This window comes from Phragmites australis, chromosome 17 (genome assembly GCF_958298935.1).
Source record: "Phragmites australis chromosome 17, lpPhrAust1.1, whole genome shotgun sequence".
In the NCBI taxonomy this organism is placed as follows: Eukaryota; Viridiplantae; Streptophyta; class Magnoliopsida; order Poales; family Poaceae; genus Phragmites; species Phragmites australis.
In genome coordinates, this window is record NC_084937.1 from 29,012,713 (window position 1) to 29,027,692 (window position 14,980).

Genomic DNA, 14,980 nt, shown 5'->3' on the forward strand with positions numbered 1-14,980 from the left:
AGATCTCGAAGAACTAGGGAACAGATTGATAAACGAAGAGCTTAATTACGACAGGAATATATTGAAGGAAGAGCATCTGAACATACTCAAAAATCTAAATCGTGAACAAAAAAATGCATACGATGCAATAATGGAATCAATCGACAATAACATGGGAAAGCAAATATTTGTTGAAGGCTACGGTGGTACAGGTAAGACATACCTATGGAAAGCAATCACAACAAAACTACGATCTGAAGGAAAAATAGTACTTGCAGTAGCATCATGCGGCATAGCTGCTCTTCTGCTCCACGGTGGGAGAACAGCACACTCCAGATTCCACATTCCAATTAACATAACAGATGAATCCACGTGTGAAATCAAGCAAGGTTCCCATTTGGCAGAGCTCCTAAAGAAGACATCACTTATATTGTGGGATGAGGCTCCAATGGCAAACAGAAATTGCTTCGAAGCACTCGACAAAAGCCTCAGAGATATACTCAGATTTACCAACAATAACAGCGACAGCAAACCGTTTGGTGGAATGACTATAGTGCTTGGGGGAGACTTCCGACAAATCCTTCCGGTGGTGACAAAGGGAAGGAGAGAACACATAGTAAACGCATCAATTAAGCATTCATATTTGTGGCAGCACTTCGAAATATTCAAATTAACAAAGAACATGAGGCTCAGCTGTACAAGTAACAATACAACAGAACAACATAATGTCCAGCAATTCGCAAAATGGATACTAAATGTAGGTGATGGGAAAACAACAACAGATGAAGGAGAAGAGTGGATCAAAATCCCAAGAGACCTACTACTACAAAAAGGAGACAACCCTAAAGAAGCAATCGTCAAAAGCACGTACCAAAACTTAAAGGCCAACTACCAAGATCCAAAATTTCTAGAAGAAAGGGCCATACTATGCCCAAGAAATGAAATAGTCGAGGAGATAAATGAGTACATTATGAACAAAATAGAAGGTGAAGAAATAACATACCGTAGCTGCGACACTGTTTGCAAAGCAACAACAAATAGCAACGAAATGGATCATATGTACCCAACAGAATTTCTCAACAGCTTGAAGTTCCCTGGAATACCAAACCATGAGCTGAAGCTGAAAGTTGGCTTACCAGTGATGCTCCTTTGAAATATAAACCAGTCTGCAGGTTTATGCAATGGAACGAGAATAACAATCACTCAACTTGGAAATAAATACATCGAGGCAAAAATAATTACAGGAACACATGTGGGTGACAAAGTATACGTACCTCGAATCATCATGTCACCAAGCGATTCCAAGTGGCCTTTCAAGCTGAAAAGAAGACAATACCCTGTATCCGTCTGCTTTGCAATGACCATCAATAAGAGCCAGGGTCAGTCGCTTAACAAGGTAGGAATTTATTTGCCGAAACAGGTATTCTGCCATGGACAATTATATGTGGCTTTATCTAGAGTCACAAACAGAACAGGACTGAAGCTGCTAATAGACGACTCACAATGTCCAAGTGAAGACACAGCCAAAAACATAGTGTACAAAGAGATCTTCTAATTAGTTTTCATCAATGATGCACAAGAAGCATCATCAATGTAGCTTGATTTTTAAATCATCTAAATAAATAAACAGATGTATTTTCCTTTCCTTTTTCCACCTTATTACTAAATTTCAAAATACAATAATTATTATGAATAAAATATTATACTAGGTCTAGCCGCGCAATTTGCGCGGGTCTCCATGCTAGTTATATTTATTTTAATATACAATTTTATTTTAATAGATTTGTATTTCAAATTACTTTTAATATGATGTTAATTTTATAACAATTAATAATATATTATAAGAGAAATTAATAGTTAAAATTTACTTTTAATGATTTTTAAAATAAAATATGTGTTAAATTTTTGAACGGAGGGAGGGAGTATAACTTTAATGGCATGCACCAGTTGCCTACCAAATGCAGGCCAGCTGCGCGTGCATGCATGGTTGGTGGAGTATATACTAGTAGAGATTGACCTGAACGCGTTCGTACGCATCAGTATACTGTAGCCCACGTACAGCTCGGGCCAGTATATATATGGCCCTCGGGCAGCTTGCTTGCTTGCTCGCTCGAGTAAGCAACCAATTAAGCTAGCTAGTAGTAGGATCGAGCTAATCAAGTAGGTAGCACCAATGGCGCTAATCTCGGCAGTAGCATTAGCAGTACTGGCGCTGGCGTTAGCGCCATCGCAGGTCTCGGCTGCAGCCGCGGCGGCGGGGCAGCCCAACTGCAGCACCTTGTGTGGCAACGTGAAAGTGCCGTACCCCTTCGGCTTCGGGCCGCCGGACTGCTACTGGCCGGGGTTGAACCTCACCTGCGACACACGCACCCGAGGGGCGCCGCAGCTGCTCCTCGGTGACGGCACCCTCCGGGTCACCCATATCTCCCTAAAGAACCAAACAGTGCGCGTCATCCGCACTGGCTCCATCAAAAACAGCACCGACATCACCTCCGATCGGAATATCTCGTTCGACAGCTTCACGCGCTACGGCTACTGGCTGTCGATAGGCAGCAACAAGCTCGTCCTCATCGGGTGCAATGTGATGGTGTTGCTGGTCGGGGACGTGGACAACAAGACCCGCGTCATCAGCGCCTGCGTCTCCATCTGCGTCTCCGACAACGCCATATTCAGCACAATCACGGGAGAGACCGGTAAGTTGTGCACCGCCACCGGCGTGGGCTGCTGCCAGACGGATATCCCCATCGAAAGCAGCGCCGCCATGGAGGTGCAGGTACGATGGCTCAACGGTCGGAACAACAGAGATGACGTGGCAGGGGTGCGGTCGTACGTGTTCGTCGCGGAGCAGGGGTGGTTGGAGGACCACGGACAAGTGGCAGAAGATCTGTTACTTAGTACGAACCCGACCTCGAAAGCATCGTCCGAAGTTCCGCTTGTCCTTGGGTGGGCGGTCACGTCGGGCCTAACGCCTGTGACCATGAATGACTATGGTTGCCCCGGCGACGTAGTCAGCAGTCTCTGCAAGAGCAACCACAGCGAGTGCAACATGATGAAGAGTGGATATGTATGCGACTGCCAATACGGCTACGATGGCAACCCTTACATCACCGGTGCCGGCGGGTGCGAAGGTACCTACTCTACTCTACCAATATAATCTTACGCCTCAATTAGTGAATTCATTAATTAACTGACTTCGATCTGATTGATCCAGATATCGACGAGTGCGCCAACCCAACAGCCTATTGGTGCTTCGGCGAATGCACCAACACGGACGGGGGGTTCAAGTGCGAGTGCTCGTCAGGATTCCAAGGCAACCCCTACGGACCCAACGGGTGCATAGGTTAGTTAACAATATGTTTGCATCTCAAATAATAATAGTAGTTACTTTTTTCGTTTCGTAATATTTGTTTATAGTCTTGAAAGTATTTATCTCAAATTGTTTATCTATTGACACAATGAAGAGCCTAGTTATTACAATATTTTCACTCTCTATCCTTAATTAAATATTTTGAAAGAGAGAAAGTGGTTATATCATATCATTTAATAGGGATATAGATGACCATTTTTCATTGATTTTTCTTTAGAACTAGTAATACAGTACTTGCTTGGTTAGTGCGTTCGGTGAGCTAAGACGTGAAACGGAGAGAGTAATTGATTAATTGGCTCCGATCCGATGCAGATATCAACGAGTGCGACGACCCAACAGCCTTTGGGTGCTTCGGCAAATGCACCAACACCAACGGGTCGTTCAACTGCGAGTGCTCGCTCGGATTCCAAGGCAACTCCAGTGAACCCAGTGGCTGCGTCCCAATGCCCAACGTCGACAAACCCTCCTCTAAAAAAGGTCAGTACCGCTACCTGCAGCATGCGGCATCTTTTTTTTCTTCTTTCTTTTCAACAAATTAAAGCTGCATGGGAGCCTTCGCCCTTCTGCATACGTACTGCTCCCTCCCATCCAAAATATATACTCCATGTTGTCTTATTTTTGCTAGCTAGCTTATTTGTTAACGACAATTAGCCATATGGGCAGGCATATTATTTCGAGTTGACACTATGGCAGCAGGATATATGCACATATACATAGAGTAGGAGTACACGAGTTGTTTACTATCAAGAATTCATACCGTCAAACTTCCTAAAATTTGACCATCAATATATTTAAAACTACCAAGAATCATTATATGTAAATATATTTAGGTTTGTCTCTGGAAATGCTTTTATAAAAATATAATTTTATTAGTATATATTGACATAAAGTTATAATAATATAATTTTATTAGTATAAAAAGTAACAGTCAAAGTCACTTCTTGAGATCATGAAAAGTCAAAAACAACAAAAAGACTCTGTTTATAGACAATAATATAAGAAAGAGAGATTGGTGTACAAATAAGGTCAAGAAAGCTGACACCATTGATGACACGTATGAAAGCCTTTTGTGCTCTAGTTTCAATTCATTTCCTAGTATTATAGAGCTCAAAAGATTGACGTAGACAGAAAATAAACATTGCCTTTTTTGTTTAAACATATTGTTGCCATGCACATACCTAAACTTTTTTGTTATTGAGAAAGTAATAATATCATTATCTACATGCTTTCAGGTTTAATCATTGGTATAGCTGTTGGTAGTGGGGCAGGCTCCATACTTGTGGTTCTCATTACAATCTTCATGACCCAAAGATTTAGACATATGAGGGCAGTGAAGTTGAAACGAAAGTATTTTAAGCAAAATCGTGGACAACTATTGCAACAATTGGTATCCCAAAGGGCAGACATTGCAGAGAGGATGATCATACCGGTTGATGAGCTTGCAAAGGCAACAAACAACTTTGACAAAGCTCGTGAACTTGGCGGAGGAGGGCATGGTATTGTTTACAAAGGGATTTTATCAGACCTACATGTCGTAGCGATCAAGAAGTCAAAGATATCAATACAAAACGAAATAGATGAGTTCTTAAACGAGGTAGCCATCCTCTCACAAGTCAATCATCGGAATGTAGTAAAACTTTTTGGATGTTGCCTAGAGACAGAGGTCCCATTGTTGGTTTATGAGTTTATTCCCAATGGAACCCTTTATCACCATCTTCATGTCGAAGGACCAATATCACTCTCATGGGGCAATAGGTTGAGGATTGCAACAGAAACTGCTAGTGCTATTTCCTATCTTCATTCATCAGTTTCAATCCCAATAATTCATAGAGATATCAAGTCTAGTAACATACTTGTTGATGATTTGTTGACATCAAAGGTGTCAGACTTTGGAGCTTCAAGGTTCATTCCGATGGATAAAACGGGGTTAACAACAAGGGTTCAAGGTACTATAGGATACTTAGACCCTATGTATTTTTACACAGGCCGCCTCTCTGAGAAAAGTGATGTCTATAGCTTTGGTGTCATTCTCGTGGAGATGCTCACTAGGAAGAAACCATTTTCATATTTGTCCTCAGAAGGTGATGGCCTTGTTGCACATTTTGTTAGTTTACTTGTTGAAGGGAATGTGGCCAAAATACTAGACCCACAAGTTAAAGAGGAGGGAGGCAAAGAAGTCCAAGAAGTGGCCGAGCTTGCAGCATCATGTATAAAGTTAAGCGGTGAGGACCGACCTACAATGCGACAGGTGGAACATAAGCTCCAAAGCCTTCAAGCATCTAATATGTCATGGGCAGGGAAACTTGAGAAGGATGGTAGCACTGTGATGAACTGCTCGTCAAGTAAAGAAGGGCAGAATATGGAGGAATCGAGCCGAAGATACAGTTTGGAACAAGAATTCTTGATGTCTGCGAGGTACCCTCGTTAGGCAACTTAATCTGTGCCTTATGCATTAGCATATAGAGATTTATATAGTTTACTACCCTTAGTTTATTAACGTGCAGTGTGATGATTTCGAGTAGATTGTCTATTTTTTTATCATTGTTTTTGTTTTGTTAGCATAACTGCATGTATATAGATCAGGGTTGCTAGATTGTGTTGGTGCTCGATCTCCGGTCTTCATTAAGTATTATGTAAGTTTGTGTGTATGGTGATGTAAGTGTGGTGACTTTGTCTTTTGAACTGAGAGGCTCCGTTCTCTTTCTTGTCTGTCGTTCCTAGTGGTGGACTGCTGGTCAAAGAATGCGGAAATCATTTAATGTGGGCCAACATTAGTAGAGAGTGACAGGCGGCTTGTGTTGGTTGTAAGTTGAGCTTCTTCCTCCTCCTCCTTTGAACGACACATTGTACCCAACAGCTGATCCAGTCTTCCAGCTAGTACCGGCAGAGCACAACTGCTCCTCGATCCGTCTTTGATCCAAACCCCCATTGTTTCTAAATAAAGTCAACTAATTAAACGCGTGCACTTGTGTCGTGACGACGAAATTAAGGAGAAGCAAGCAGCCAAGCACACGTATCACTCGCAGTTGCTGACTATCAATATAACCAGCGTTGTTGCATGCAGTTTAGTTTGTAATCGATCAGCCGCCGCCCATGGTGATGCAAGCGCGCGGTGCAGTCAGTCCGTAGCTTAGGATCGATATCTCCAGGTGATCGATGCCGCCGACGCTTGTCTCGCTCGCCGTTGCGGTCCCCTGCAGGTCGTCATGCGGCTGCTGCCGCTCGCCGATATCGATGCTGGTGACCAGGCAGGCGGGCTGCTCAATTGCGCTACCACCTACGGCGTCGGTTGCTGCGAGATGCTCATCAGCGTCGGCCGCTGCCACCGGACACCAACTGGCAGGTACCTAAATGTGCAGGTACTGCAGCTCAAGGAAAGTGATCAATAAACTCTCCAGAGGTTGGTGAAAACCTTTCCTTATATATGTTACAGCTCAATGGAAGTCATCAATGAACTCTCCAGCTTTAGTTGTCTGTAATGAAAATATATAGTCTGCTGAAACACGTGAGGAAGAAACCTTAAGGAAAAACAGAATTAAAATTAGAAAATGTGGATGTGCTCTTGCAGTGCTGAAACCTAAAGAAAAAACAATATAGAAAATAAGAACAGTACCTAAATGTGGAGGCATTCGGGAGGAAGAAGAAGAAATATATCATTGGGTTACTGAAGCTATCCCTAGGACTTTGGATATGAGGTTCTAGGTTCTTGCACGAACTAAGGTTGTATAGTATTGCCAAACCTGATACTGACAAGTTTCCTCTTTGGAATTGGGAAACAACCTGACCAGAAAAATCTCCTCCAAAGGGGAAGATGAGATAAGAAACCCAATCAGATTTGGCTTTGAGCAACCGCAGCAAGACAGCAACACGTACCTAAGTACCTTAACTCCTCTTGAGAAATGCATTCACGCACATTCTTCAACTTTTTTAAGAGATGGAGAGAGAGAGAGAATGCACATGCTTCAGTTGGATAGGGACTAGAGGTGGACAAAAAAGCTCAGTTCGGTCAGAGTTGAGCCCAGCTTTACTTGACTCGGATCGTTATTGAGTCGAGCTGAGCTTAGTTTTTACTCTCTCCACTTCAAAATAAGTATTATTTTGAGTTAGTATAGTCAACTATTTCAAATTTTAACTAAAAATATTTTTTATGTATTATGTTTGAATATTTAAAAATGATACGAGTAGATTTATCTCAAAATATATATTTATAATAGTATACTTTTACAATGTTTTAATAATATATTAAAAAATAATAATTAAAATTATATTTTAAAGATCATATCGATATAAAAAACAACACTTATTTCAGAGTGGAGTGAGTAGCTAGTTTGTTTAAGGAACCGAATCTAGCTAGCTCACGAGCAGAGCAGGCTAAGGAGAGCAAAAGGCAGCCCAACAGCCCAGCAGTCAGTTGGATAGGCTCATATGCAACTTATGAAGAAATTGCGTAGTAACTTATAATGAGGTAGCAACTTTAGTGAATATATGGTACCAACTTATGTGTAGACTGTGTTGCAACTTCTAGTGAAGTAGCAATTTTGGAGAATATTTTTAGCAACTTATATACAGATTGTGTCCCAACTTCATATGATGCAATAACCACAATTCAAAAATATTTGGTAGCCCAATCTACACACCTTAGTTGGTTGTTGGCCCACGAGACAGCTCTACCACCATAGTCCACTATTCCTATTTGTCGGTTGACCAGCTCCAGACTTCAGCTCGGTCAATGTTGGAGATTCGTGCCAGGCCACAATCAACGGTTGCTATGGAGGCGGGGTGTGAAAGCGCACAAGTTTGTTGGATTAGGCGGACACATGGCGACTGACGGTTGGCTGAGGTGGGATGGGAGGGTGGAAATTATCTTTGAGTTTAATTTTCAATCACTTTCGCTCAAACCGTACAACCGTTTGAAATCCTGTTGAACCGTGATGTAGTTCATAATTAATATAACAAAACAAGATCCAACATGACTATATTTTGATCTTTTTGAAAAATTAAAAAAAATGCGAATGCACTAATTCAACAATCTAAATGTATTATTTCAACAATTCAAATATATTATTTCAACAAATCGTATACAAAATATTGAGCATGGTATCATAAATTGTTGAAATGGATCCCACAAAATGTTGAATAAGACATTTAAAAAAATTGAACTAAGCCTTCACAATCATGCATTAGGTTTCAAAAAAATTTGAACCAAAAATTTTAAATTATTGAATACCCATGAAAGGCAAAAAGTTTCAAAATAAGTCATTAATAAATTAAGTATAAGATTTAGAAAGGAAAAAGGTAGGAAAAAAATAAAGAGAAGATACCTGCTTTTATTGGGCCGTGCCTGCTTGCCGGTGGGCCAAACTGGGCTGTCGAACTCAATATGCGTATGTACATTGTGTTTGTACTTGTACTGTAGCTAGCATTTGTTTCCTCGAGAATCGTACTATACAAAGTACTTAAGTATTGTAGCGTAAAATATGATAGCGCTTATACGGAGGCGGCAACGTAACTGCCGGAGCGGAATACAGCTTGGCCGTGCGATGCTTGCGGGGCCCACGCACCTACCCCACCTACCTAGGGCTGGCTGTTCCTGTGTTCCATCATCATGCACTCACTCACACAGGAGTTAAGTACTCTCTAGTGCTACTACAGTACAATACATCACCATTAAGGTCCAGACCAGCTCAGCGCTCATCTTAATTAAAGGACACCAACTTTATGCCCCTTTCTCCTTTTTCTTTTTCTCTCTTTTCTGAGGGCTCGTCGTGTCCATTTGATACTTGTATCTTGCATTTGGATGAATGTGGGAATTCAGTTTGCAACATGGTGCCTTTTTGTATTTAGATGGAAAATTGGGAAAAAATATGTACAATGTTGCAGACATCTCCTCCTAAGATATTATCACCTAACCCTAATATGAATATCAAAGTGGTGAACAAAATTCATCTAACACTAATCATATATATCAAGTAATCAGCATGCATGATAATTTTTCATCTAAACGAGATCTATGTTAGAGATAAGTGGTGATCATCCAAACGGTGCTATAGGAAAGGCGTATGTAACACCCGCTGTATATAATTTTTTGGTGATGCTTCTTGTCACGATTTACTATGAGATTGTGTTAGTAAAACCAGGTGTATCGCCGTCAGAAACGTATTATTGATTCTTGATGATAAATCCAATAAAACCAGGGTATTCTAGATTTAGTTTCCAGAACTTAGCAGCATGGTAATCAGATTTTTGGCACCATCATATCCCATTGCGCATTAGCATGCCGGCTTATCTTCTTTCGAAACTAAATATTAACCAATCCGTGAACTACCAAATTTTAGCTCAAATCATGAGGGCGAAACTAAAGGCTTCCTAAAATTTAACATGTCAACAAGAGATCACACTTTCCTCGTTTGCTGTCCTCGACCATGAATATCTTTTCACTGTGCAGTTTTAGCTGAACCGAACTGAACACACTGAGAGTGTGATCACACTCACCCCTTAGGATCGAATCACCAGAACGCAGGCTTCAAGGCTGACCCAATCTTTCTCCAACAAACCACCACAGGGGAAATAAAAGGAGAGAGAGAGAGAGGGGGTTCCAATAAAAATCTGCAGGCTTGTTCTTTCCTCGTTATTACTTGAACTACCGGGTACCAACCCGACGGCGCTGGAAAGGCCGCCCCTTTGCTTTCTGCCGCCTGCCGGCCGGGGGAAAGGGTGGTGATCTGGGGACTTCGGAAGGAGACGAAGGGGAAGAGGAAGGGGAGAGCCATGGCGAGGAAGCATGGGTGGCAGCTCCCAGCCCACACCTTACAGGTGCACCCACTAATCTCACTCTCTTCCTTCTCGCGTCCTGTTCTTGGATCGGTGCAACTAATATCAGTAGCCCTTTGTGTGATTTGTGCGTGTATGTTTAGTATCGATAAAAATTCGCTGCACGATTCCATCCCTGTGAGGTTATGCTGCAAGAAATTTGATGCCTTTTGTGTCTATTTTGAAGATCTGTCGAGGCTAGTGGCTGGTGATTGGGTGTTTATTTTGTAATTATTCGGGCTTTCTGTATCTGCTTTGTGGAGAGATATGACTAATGTGAATCCTTAACGAACTGGTTGTGATGCAATTCTTACAAAGTGGCTGGAAATCTTGCAGATTATGACAGTCGTGCTAGATTCGTTAGGATTCCTAGCGCTAGGGTTGTTCAACCGCCGGGCTTTTTAGCACTAACAAAGCAGGATTATGTTTTAGTTCACAAGGGCTGTTCGTTTGTGAGGGTTATCGGTATGTTGGAAGTGGCAAAGTCCTTCCACACATTTTTCAGTGAAGAGTTTTGATGAAATGCGTGTAGAAAGTTGCAACCTTTTCTCTAATTCTGCATTCAGGCACCTCCACGGATGGTTGGGTCGTACCATTTATCAAACCAAATATTGATGACCTTGGTTCCATATAACTTCTAGATTCAAGCAGTTGGGCCTCAAAGCTTTACAAGTGACGTTTTATCTCACTTTTGCATGTGTTATGATCCAAGGAAATGTATATTATTATCTACTAATTCGTGTGCCCACTCTTCATTGCTAACAGTTTACAATTTTTTTGTATCTTCCTGTACAAAATTCACATGGACTTGATACTTTCCAATGGAAGTTTGCTAAGAAGGTAGACTTGTTGGATTATAATTTACCTGTAATACTCTGACCATGTAGAAAGTATTGCTTATGTATTTGGTGTTATGATATGCCCTAGTGCCTAGATGACACGGATATGCATACTTCTGTTTATTTCCTCTAGGAAACTAAAAATTATGCTCTTGTGCAGTAGATATTGTGTTTCTCTGCAGCATACTTTTCTGGTTCATAGTTCATACTGTGAGTTTAAAAAGCTCCAAACTAGTCCGACTGAAATACTTTTAGAAAATTTGGTAACTGACTTATCATCTTATTTTGATAGATTGTTGCAATTACGGTTTTCTTCCTTCTGGTGGTTGCATTTTATGCCTTCTTTGCACCATTTCTGGGAAAGCAAGTCCTTGAGTATATCGCGATAGGTGTTTATACTCCTGTGGTAAGTGGTCCTCACGTTAACTTTTTTTTTAATCATTACAAAAAAACCGTGGTACCATGAGACATTTCTCCTCCCTACATCACATTCAGGCATTTGTGGTTTTGATCCTATATATTCGATGCACAAGTATAAACCCTGCGGACCCTGGGATCATGTCAAAGTTTGAGGATGGCCTTATCAATTTACCAACCAACAGTGCTGGAGTAGAAGGCACGAGTTTGCCCCAGAAAGCAAACAATGCTACTGGAACAAACTCCCCAACATCGACTTGCAGAAGCTCTCTAGATGGGCATTCTAATCAGAGAGGTTCATCAATAGGGGCGGCAAACATAAATCTAGGATCACAACTGCCAAAGAAAAGATCAAGCTGTTGGTTTCTTGGTGGGCTTCTGTGTGCTTTGTTTGTCAAGGAGGACTGCCGGAAACCTGATGCCTCAGAGCAACAAGAAAATGGTGAAGATGCTCTGTTTTGCACATTATGTAACGCTGAGGTGCATTGATTTAGCTTTTCACCATGCAACATTGGCTAGCTCGTGTTGTTTCAATTTGCTTTACAAAACTAATTTTACAGGTTCGCAAATTCAGCAAGCACTGCAGAAGTTGTGACAAGTGTGTGGATGGATTTGATCATCATTGTCGGGTGCCTTTCTTGCACTGTGCTAGTGTATTGCTTCTATTGTTTCGTTATGTATAACTGATATGGTACATCTTTGCAGTGGCTAAATAACTGTGTTGGGCGGAAGAACTATTTTACGTTCCTTGCTCTGATGGCAATCAGCCTCATCTGGGTATGTAAAATGGATTTGCTCTACACCCTTTTCTTAAGTTTACTTAGCGATAGGCTTTGTGTGGATTTATTTCTTTCCTTGCATGTTACTAAATACTTACAATCTCCTGTATAACAGCTTGCAATTGAATTTGGAGCGGGCATTTCTGTTATTGTACTCTGCTTTGTCGATAAGAATGCATCAAGAAATATCCAAGACAAGCTGGGGAATGGCTTGACTCGTGCTCCATTTGCTGTTATTGTGGTAAGTTGCATGTTGAATAGTTGTATCCTGTAGTGTGTAAGAATTTCCTCTTGACTATAAGTTCTTTGAAAGTAGCAAGTTTCAATATCTGATGAAGAAATTCAAAACTGCTTGCTTTAATTTTTTTATACTTTGTTATGATGTTTTTACTTAATTCATTGTTTTGTTTTAAAATAGCGTTGTGCAGTCTGTCTTGTCAGATTACAACAATTGGAATTTGTACTCAGTAGCACATTTTTGTACCTTCAGGAAGTGTAATTATTCCTGTTAAGGATCCTGGAATTATCTTCTTAGCCCTTTTACCTATTATTGACACACTTATTGAAACACATGCTAGCATATTTTATGGGTAATGTGCAAGTATCAAATGGTTCTTTTTTTAGATTAAAATAAGTTCTGAGGGTGCAAAGGAGCTTGGTAAATTGCTGGCTGTTTAGTGTAGAATAAGACCTGCTGGCTGGGTATATTTGGTCGTAGACACATGCTTTGCTGGTGATTAGGCCCAGTTGTAGCGTGGGTTTTGTGTCTGTAAGGATGTTTGCGCTAGGCATGGTGTCGTTGTACTTTCTCTCTCTCTCTTTCTTAATGTAATATGACATGCAACTCTCTTGTGTGTTCGAGAAAAAAAAAGTTCTTTTACCTGTTGGTTGATAGTAAATTTCTCATATGCAGGGCATATTTACCTTACTTTCATTGGTGGCCTGCATACCTTTAGGGGAACTTTTCTTCTTCCACATGATATTGATAAGAAAGGTTTGCATGCAATTCCAGTGAAACTGTTGTGCAAAGGTTATCTTGTTTTCTCACCTATTTTTCTTCTGTGTTGTGTATCAGGGGATCACAACTTACGATTATGTTGTTGCAATGAGAGCTATGAGTGAGGCAGCTCCAGAGGATGAGGAAGGAGCAAATATCATTTACTCCCCATCAAATTCAGCGACAACTGGGTTCAGTGTCGGAAGTTCACTTGGTCTTCACCACAAGGGTGCTTGGTGTACCCCTCCAAGGATATTTATTGATCAGGTAAGCCTGCCTGGTTTAAAGGGAAAGTATGTTGCTTCCGAAAGCTAGACTATGAAACAAGCTCATGTTACAGTTTTGAAAGTTTAATAAGAACTCCAAGCTAGAAGAAATATAATTTTAATGTTAGAAGCAGCCCTTCAATCATACTAATTTTAGTTATGCTGGAACTGTCAACCAGGATGAAGTGATCCCACATTTGGAGCCCGGAATGGTGCCTTCAACCGTGGACCCTGATGCTGCTGGATATGCTGAAAGAGCAAACAAAGCCAAGAAGGCAGTCAAAATCAGTGCTCGGAGCCTCGCAAAGCTGGATAGAAATGAGGTAATGAAAGCTGCAGCAAAAGCTCGGGCGTCATCCTCGGTTCTCCGACCGATAGATGCCCGTCGTGGTCATGAAAGTGATGCTATCTCCAGCAGCAATGCCAGCGTCCGGAGTAGCATGAGTGTTGACTACAGCGGCACAAAGGAATCAAATAGTGAGATGAGACTTTCTCCACTTCAGAACTCATACCCCCAAAGCCTTGCAAGCCAGGATGACTACGAAACCGGCACACCAACTGCAAGCAGTTTAAGCAGCCCAGTCCACATCCACAAGCTTGCCTCTCACTCTCAGTTCAGTGCAGCGCCTCATCCTCCACCTCCTGAAAAGCCGGCGCCAGGGATGGTGCGGCCTCCTGTTCCTACCACACAAATAACCAATCCAATGTTCCAGTCAGCGACATCTTATGTTCGAGAGAACCGAAGGGCCTCTGTTGTTTGGGATCAAGAGGCTGGTCGGTATGTGTCAGTGCCTGCACAAACAAAAACAGGACCCAGTGTCGAGGTGGCAGCAAGAAACCCACGCTTCTTGGTGAACCCAAGTGGCGAGCCTAGCAACCATGGGAGAAACCTTGCGCCTGGGAACACCTCATCCTCAGCGATTCCGGCAGGACAGCCGTCTGAGAGACTGACATATACTGGGCAGTCAATATTCTTTGGCGGTCCCATTCTGAGCACCCCTGGTATCAACGCTCAAAGGAGGAATGAGTCAGCCGCAAGAACACACCCTGAGGGAAGTAGAGATCCTAATGCCCTCCAGCGTGATATGCGGGGCGAGAGAGCGCGGACGGGATCCCTACCTGTGTTTGCACCTGGGACTTTCCAGAGGAATCCACCGTTTGACAAGTGACTTACCCCGTCAGTTTTCCTGCTCTGATGTCAGTTTTCCTGCTCTGATGTTCGCCTGAAGTGCCGGCGCGCAGCCAGGACAATGCGGCGATGCTGATACGCCCAACCTGAAGAACTGGCGACAGCTGGAAGGTTGCTGCTCTTCTGGGGCTTGCCAGACGGACAAGCAGATGAAATGCGGCTGGCATGAGATAACCAAAGCACAAAGATTGCATCAGTGCTAACTCTTTTCTGTGTTGAGAGAACGATGAACTGACTGATGTAAAATGCCTTCGTGTTAGGAATTCAGATATTTGATGCACGACAGATAGGAAGAGCTAATCGTTCCTGCTTTTGACTTGTATTTGGAGTGTTCATT

General features: G+C 42.0%; 2 protein-coding genes across 2 annotated transcripts; both read left to right on the forward strand.

Moving 5' to 3' along the window:
- The first annotated feature begins 2,097 nt into the window (after positions 1–2,097).
- Positions 2,098–6,088, forward strand: LOC133897100 (wall-associated receptor kinase 3-like). The gene is made up of 3 exons (XM_062337675.1): positions 2,098–3,107; positions 3,191–3,319; positions 4,579–6,088. The coding sequence occupies exons 1-3, from the start codon at positions 2,153–2,155 to the stop codon at positions 5,772–5,774; spliced, it is 2,280 nt and encodes a 759-aa protein (XP_062193659.1). The 5' UTR covers positions 2,098–2,152; the 3' UTR covers positions 5,775–6,088.
- Positions 6,089–9,889: 3,801 nt separating this feature from the next.
- On the forward strand, positions 9,890–14,965 carry LOC133897101 (probable protein S-acyltransferase 19). The gene is made up of 9 exons (XM_062337676.1): positions 9,890–10,159; positions 11,288–11,401; positions 11,491–11,892; positions 11,973–12,041; positions 12,118–12,189; positions 12,307–12,432; positions 13,105–13,185; positions 13,267–13,455; positions 13,634–14,965. The coding sequence occupies exons 1-9, from the start codon at positions 10,115–10,117 to the stop codon at positions 14,621–14,623; spliced, it is 2,088 nt and encodes a 695-aa protein (XP_062193660.1). The 5' UTR covers positions 9,890–10,114; the 3' UTR covers positions 14,624–14,965.
- Positions 14,966–14,980: the final 15 nt, after the last annotated feature.

Coding starts and splice junctions, on each gene's coding strand:
- LOC133897101 (XM_062337676.1), top strand. CDS start 10,115: ATGGCGAGGAAGCATGGGTGGCAGCTCCCAGCCCACACCTTACAG. Junction 11,402..11,490: donor TAGGTGTTTATACTCCTGTG/GTAAGTGGTCCT, acceptor CATCACATTCAG/GCATTTGTGGTTTTGATCCT. Junction 12,042..12,117: donor GATTTGATCATCATTGTCGG/GTGCCTTTCTTG, acceptor ACATCTTTGCAG/TGGCTAAATAACTGTGTTGG.
- LOC133897100 (XM_062337675.1), top strand. CDS start 2,153: ATGGCGCTAATCTCGGCAGTAGCATTAGCAGTACTGGCGCTGGCGTTA. Junction 3,108..3,190: donor CGGTGCCGGCGGGTGCGAAG/GTACCTACTCTA, acceptor TGATTGATCCAG/ATATCGACGAGTGCGCCAAC. Junction 3,320..4,578: donor CGGACCCAACGGGTGCATAG/GTTAGTTAACAA, acceptor ACATGCTTTCAG/GTTTAATCATTGGTATAGCT.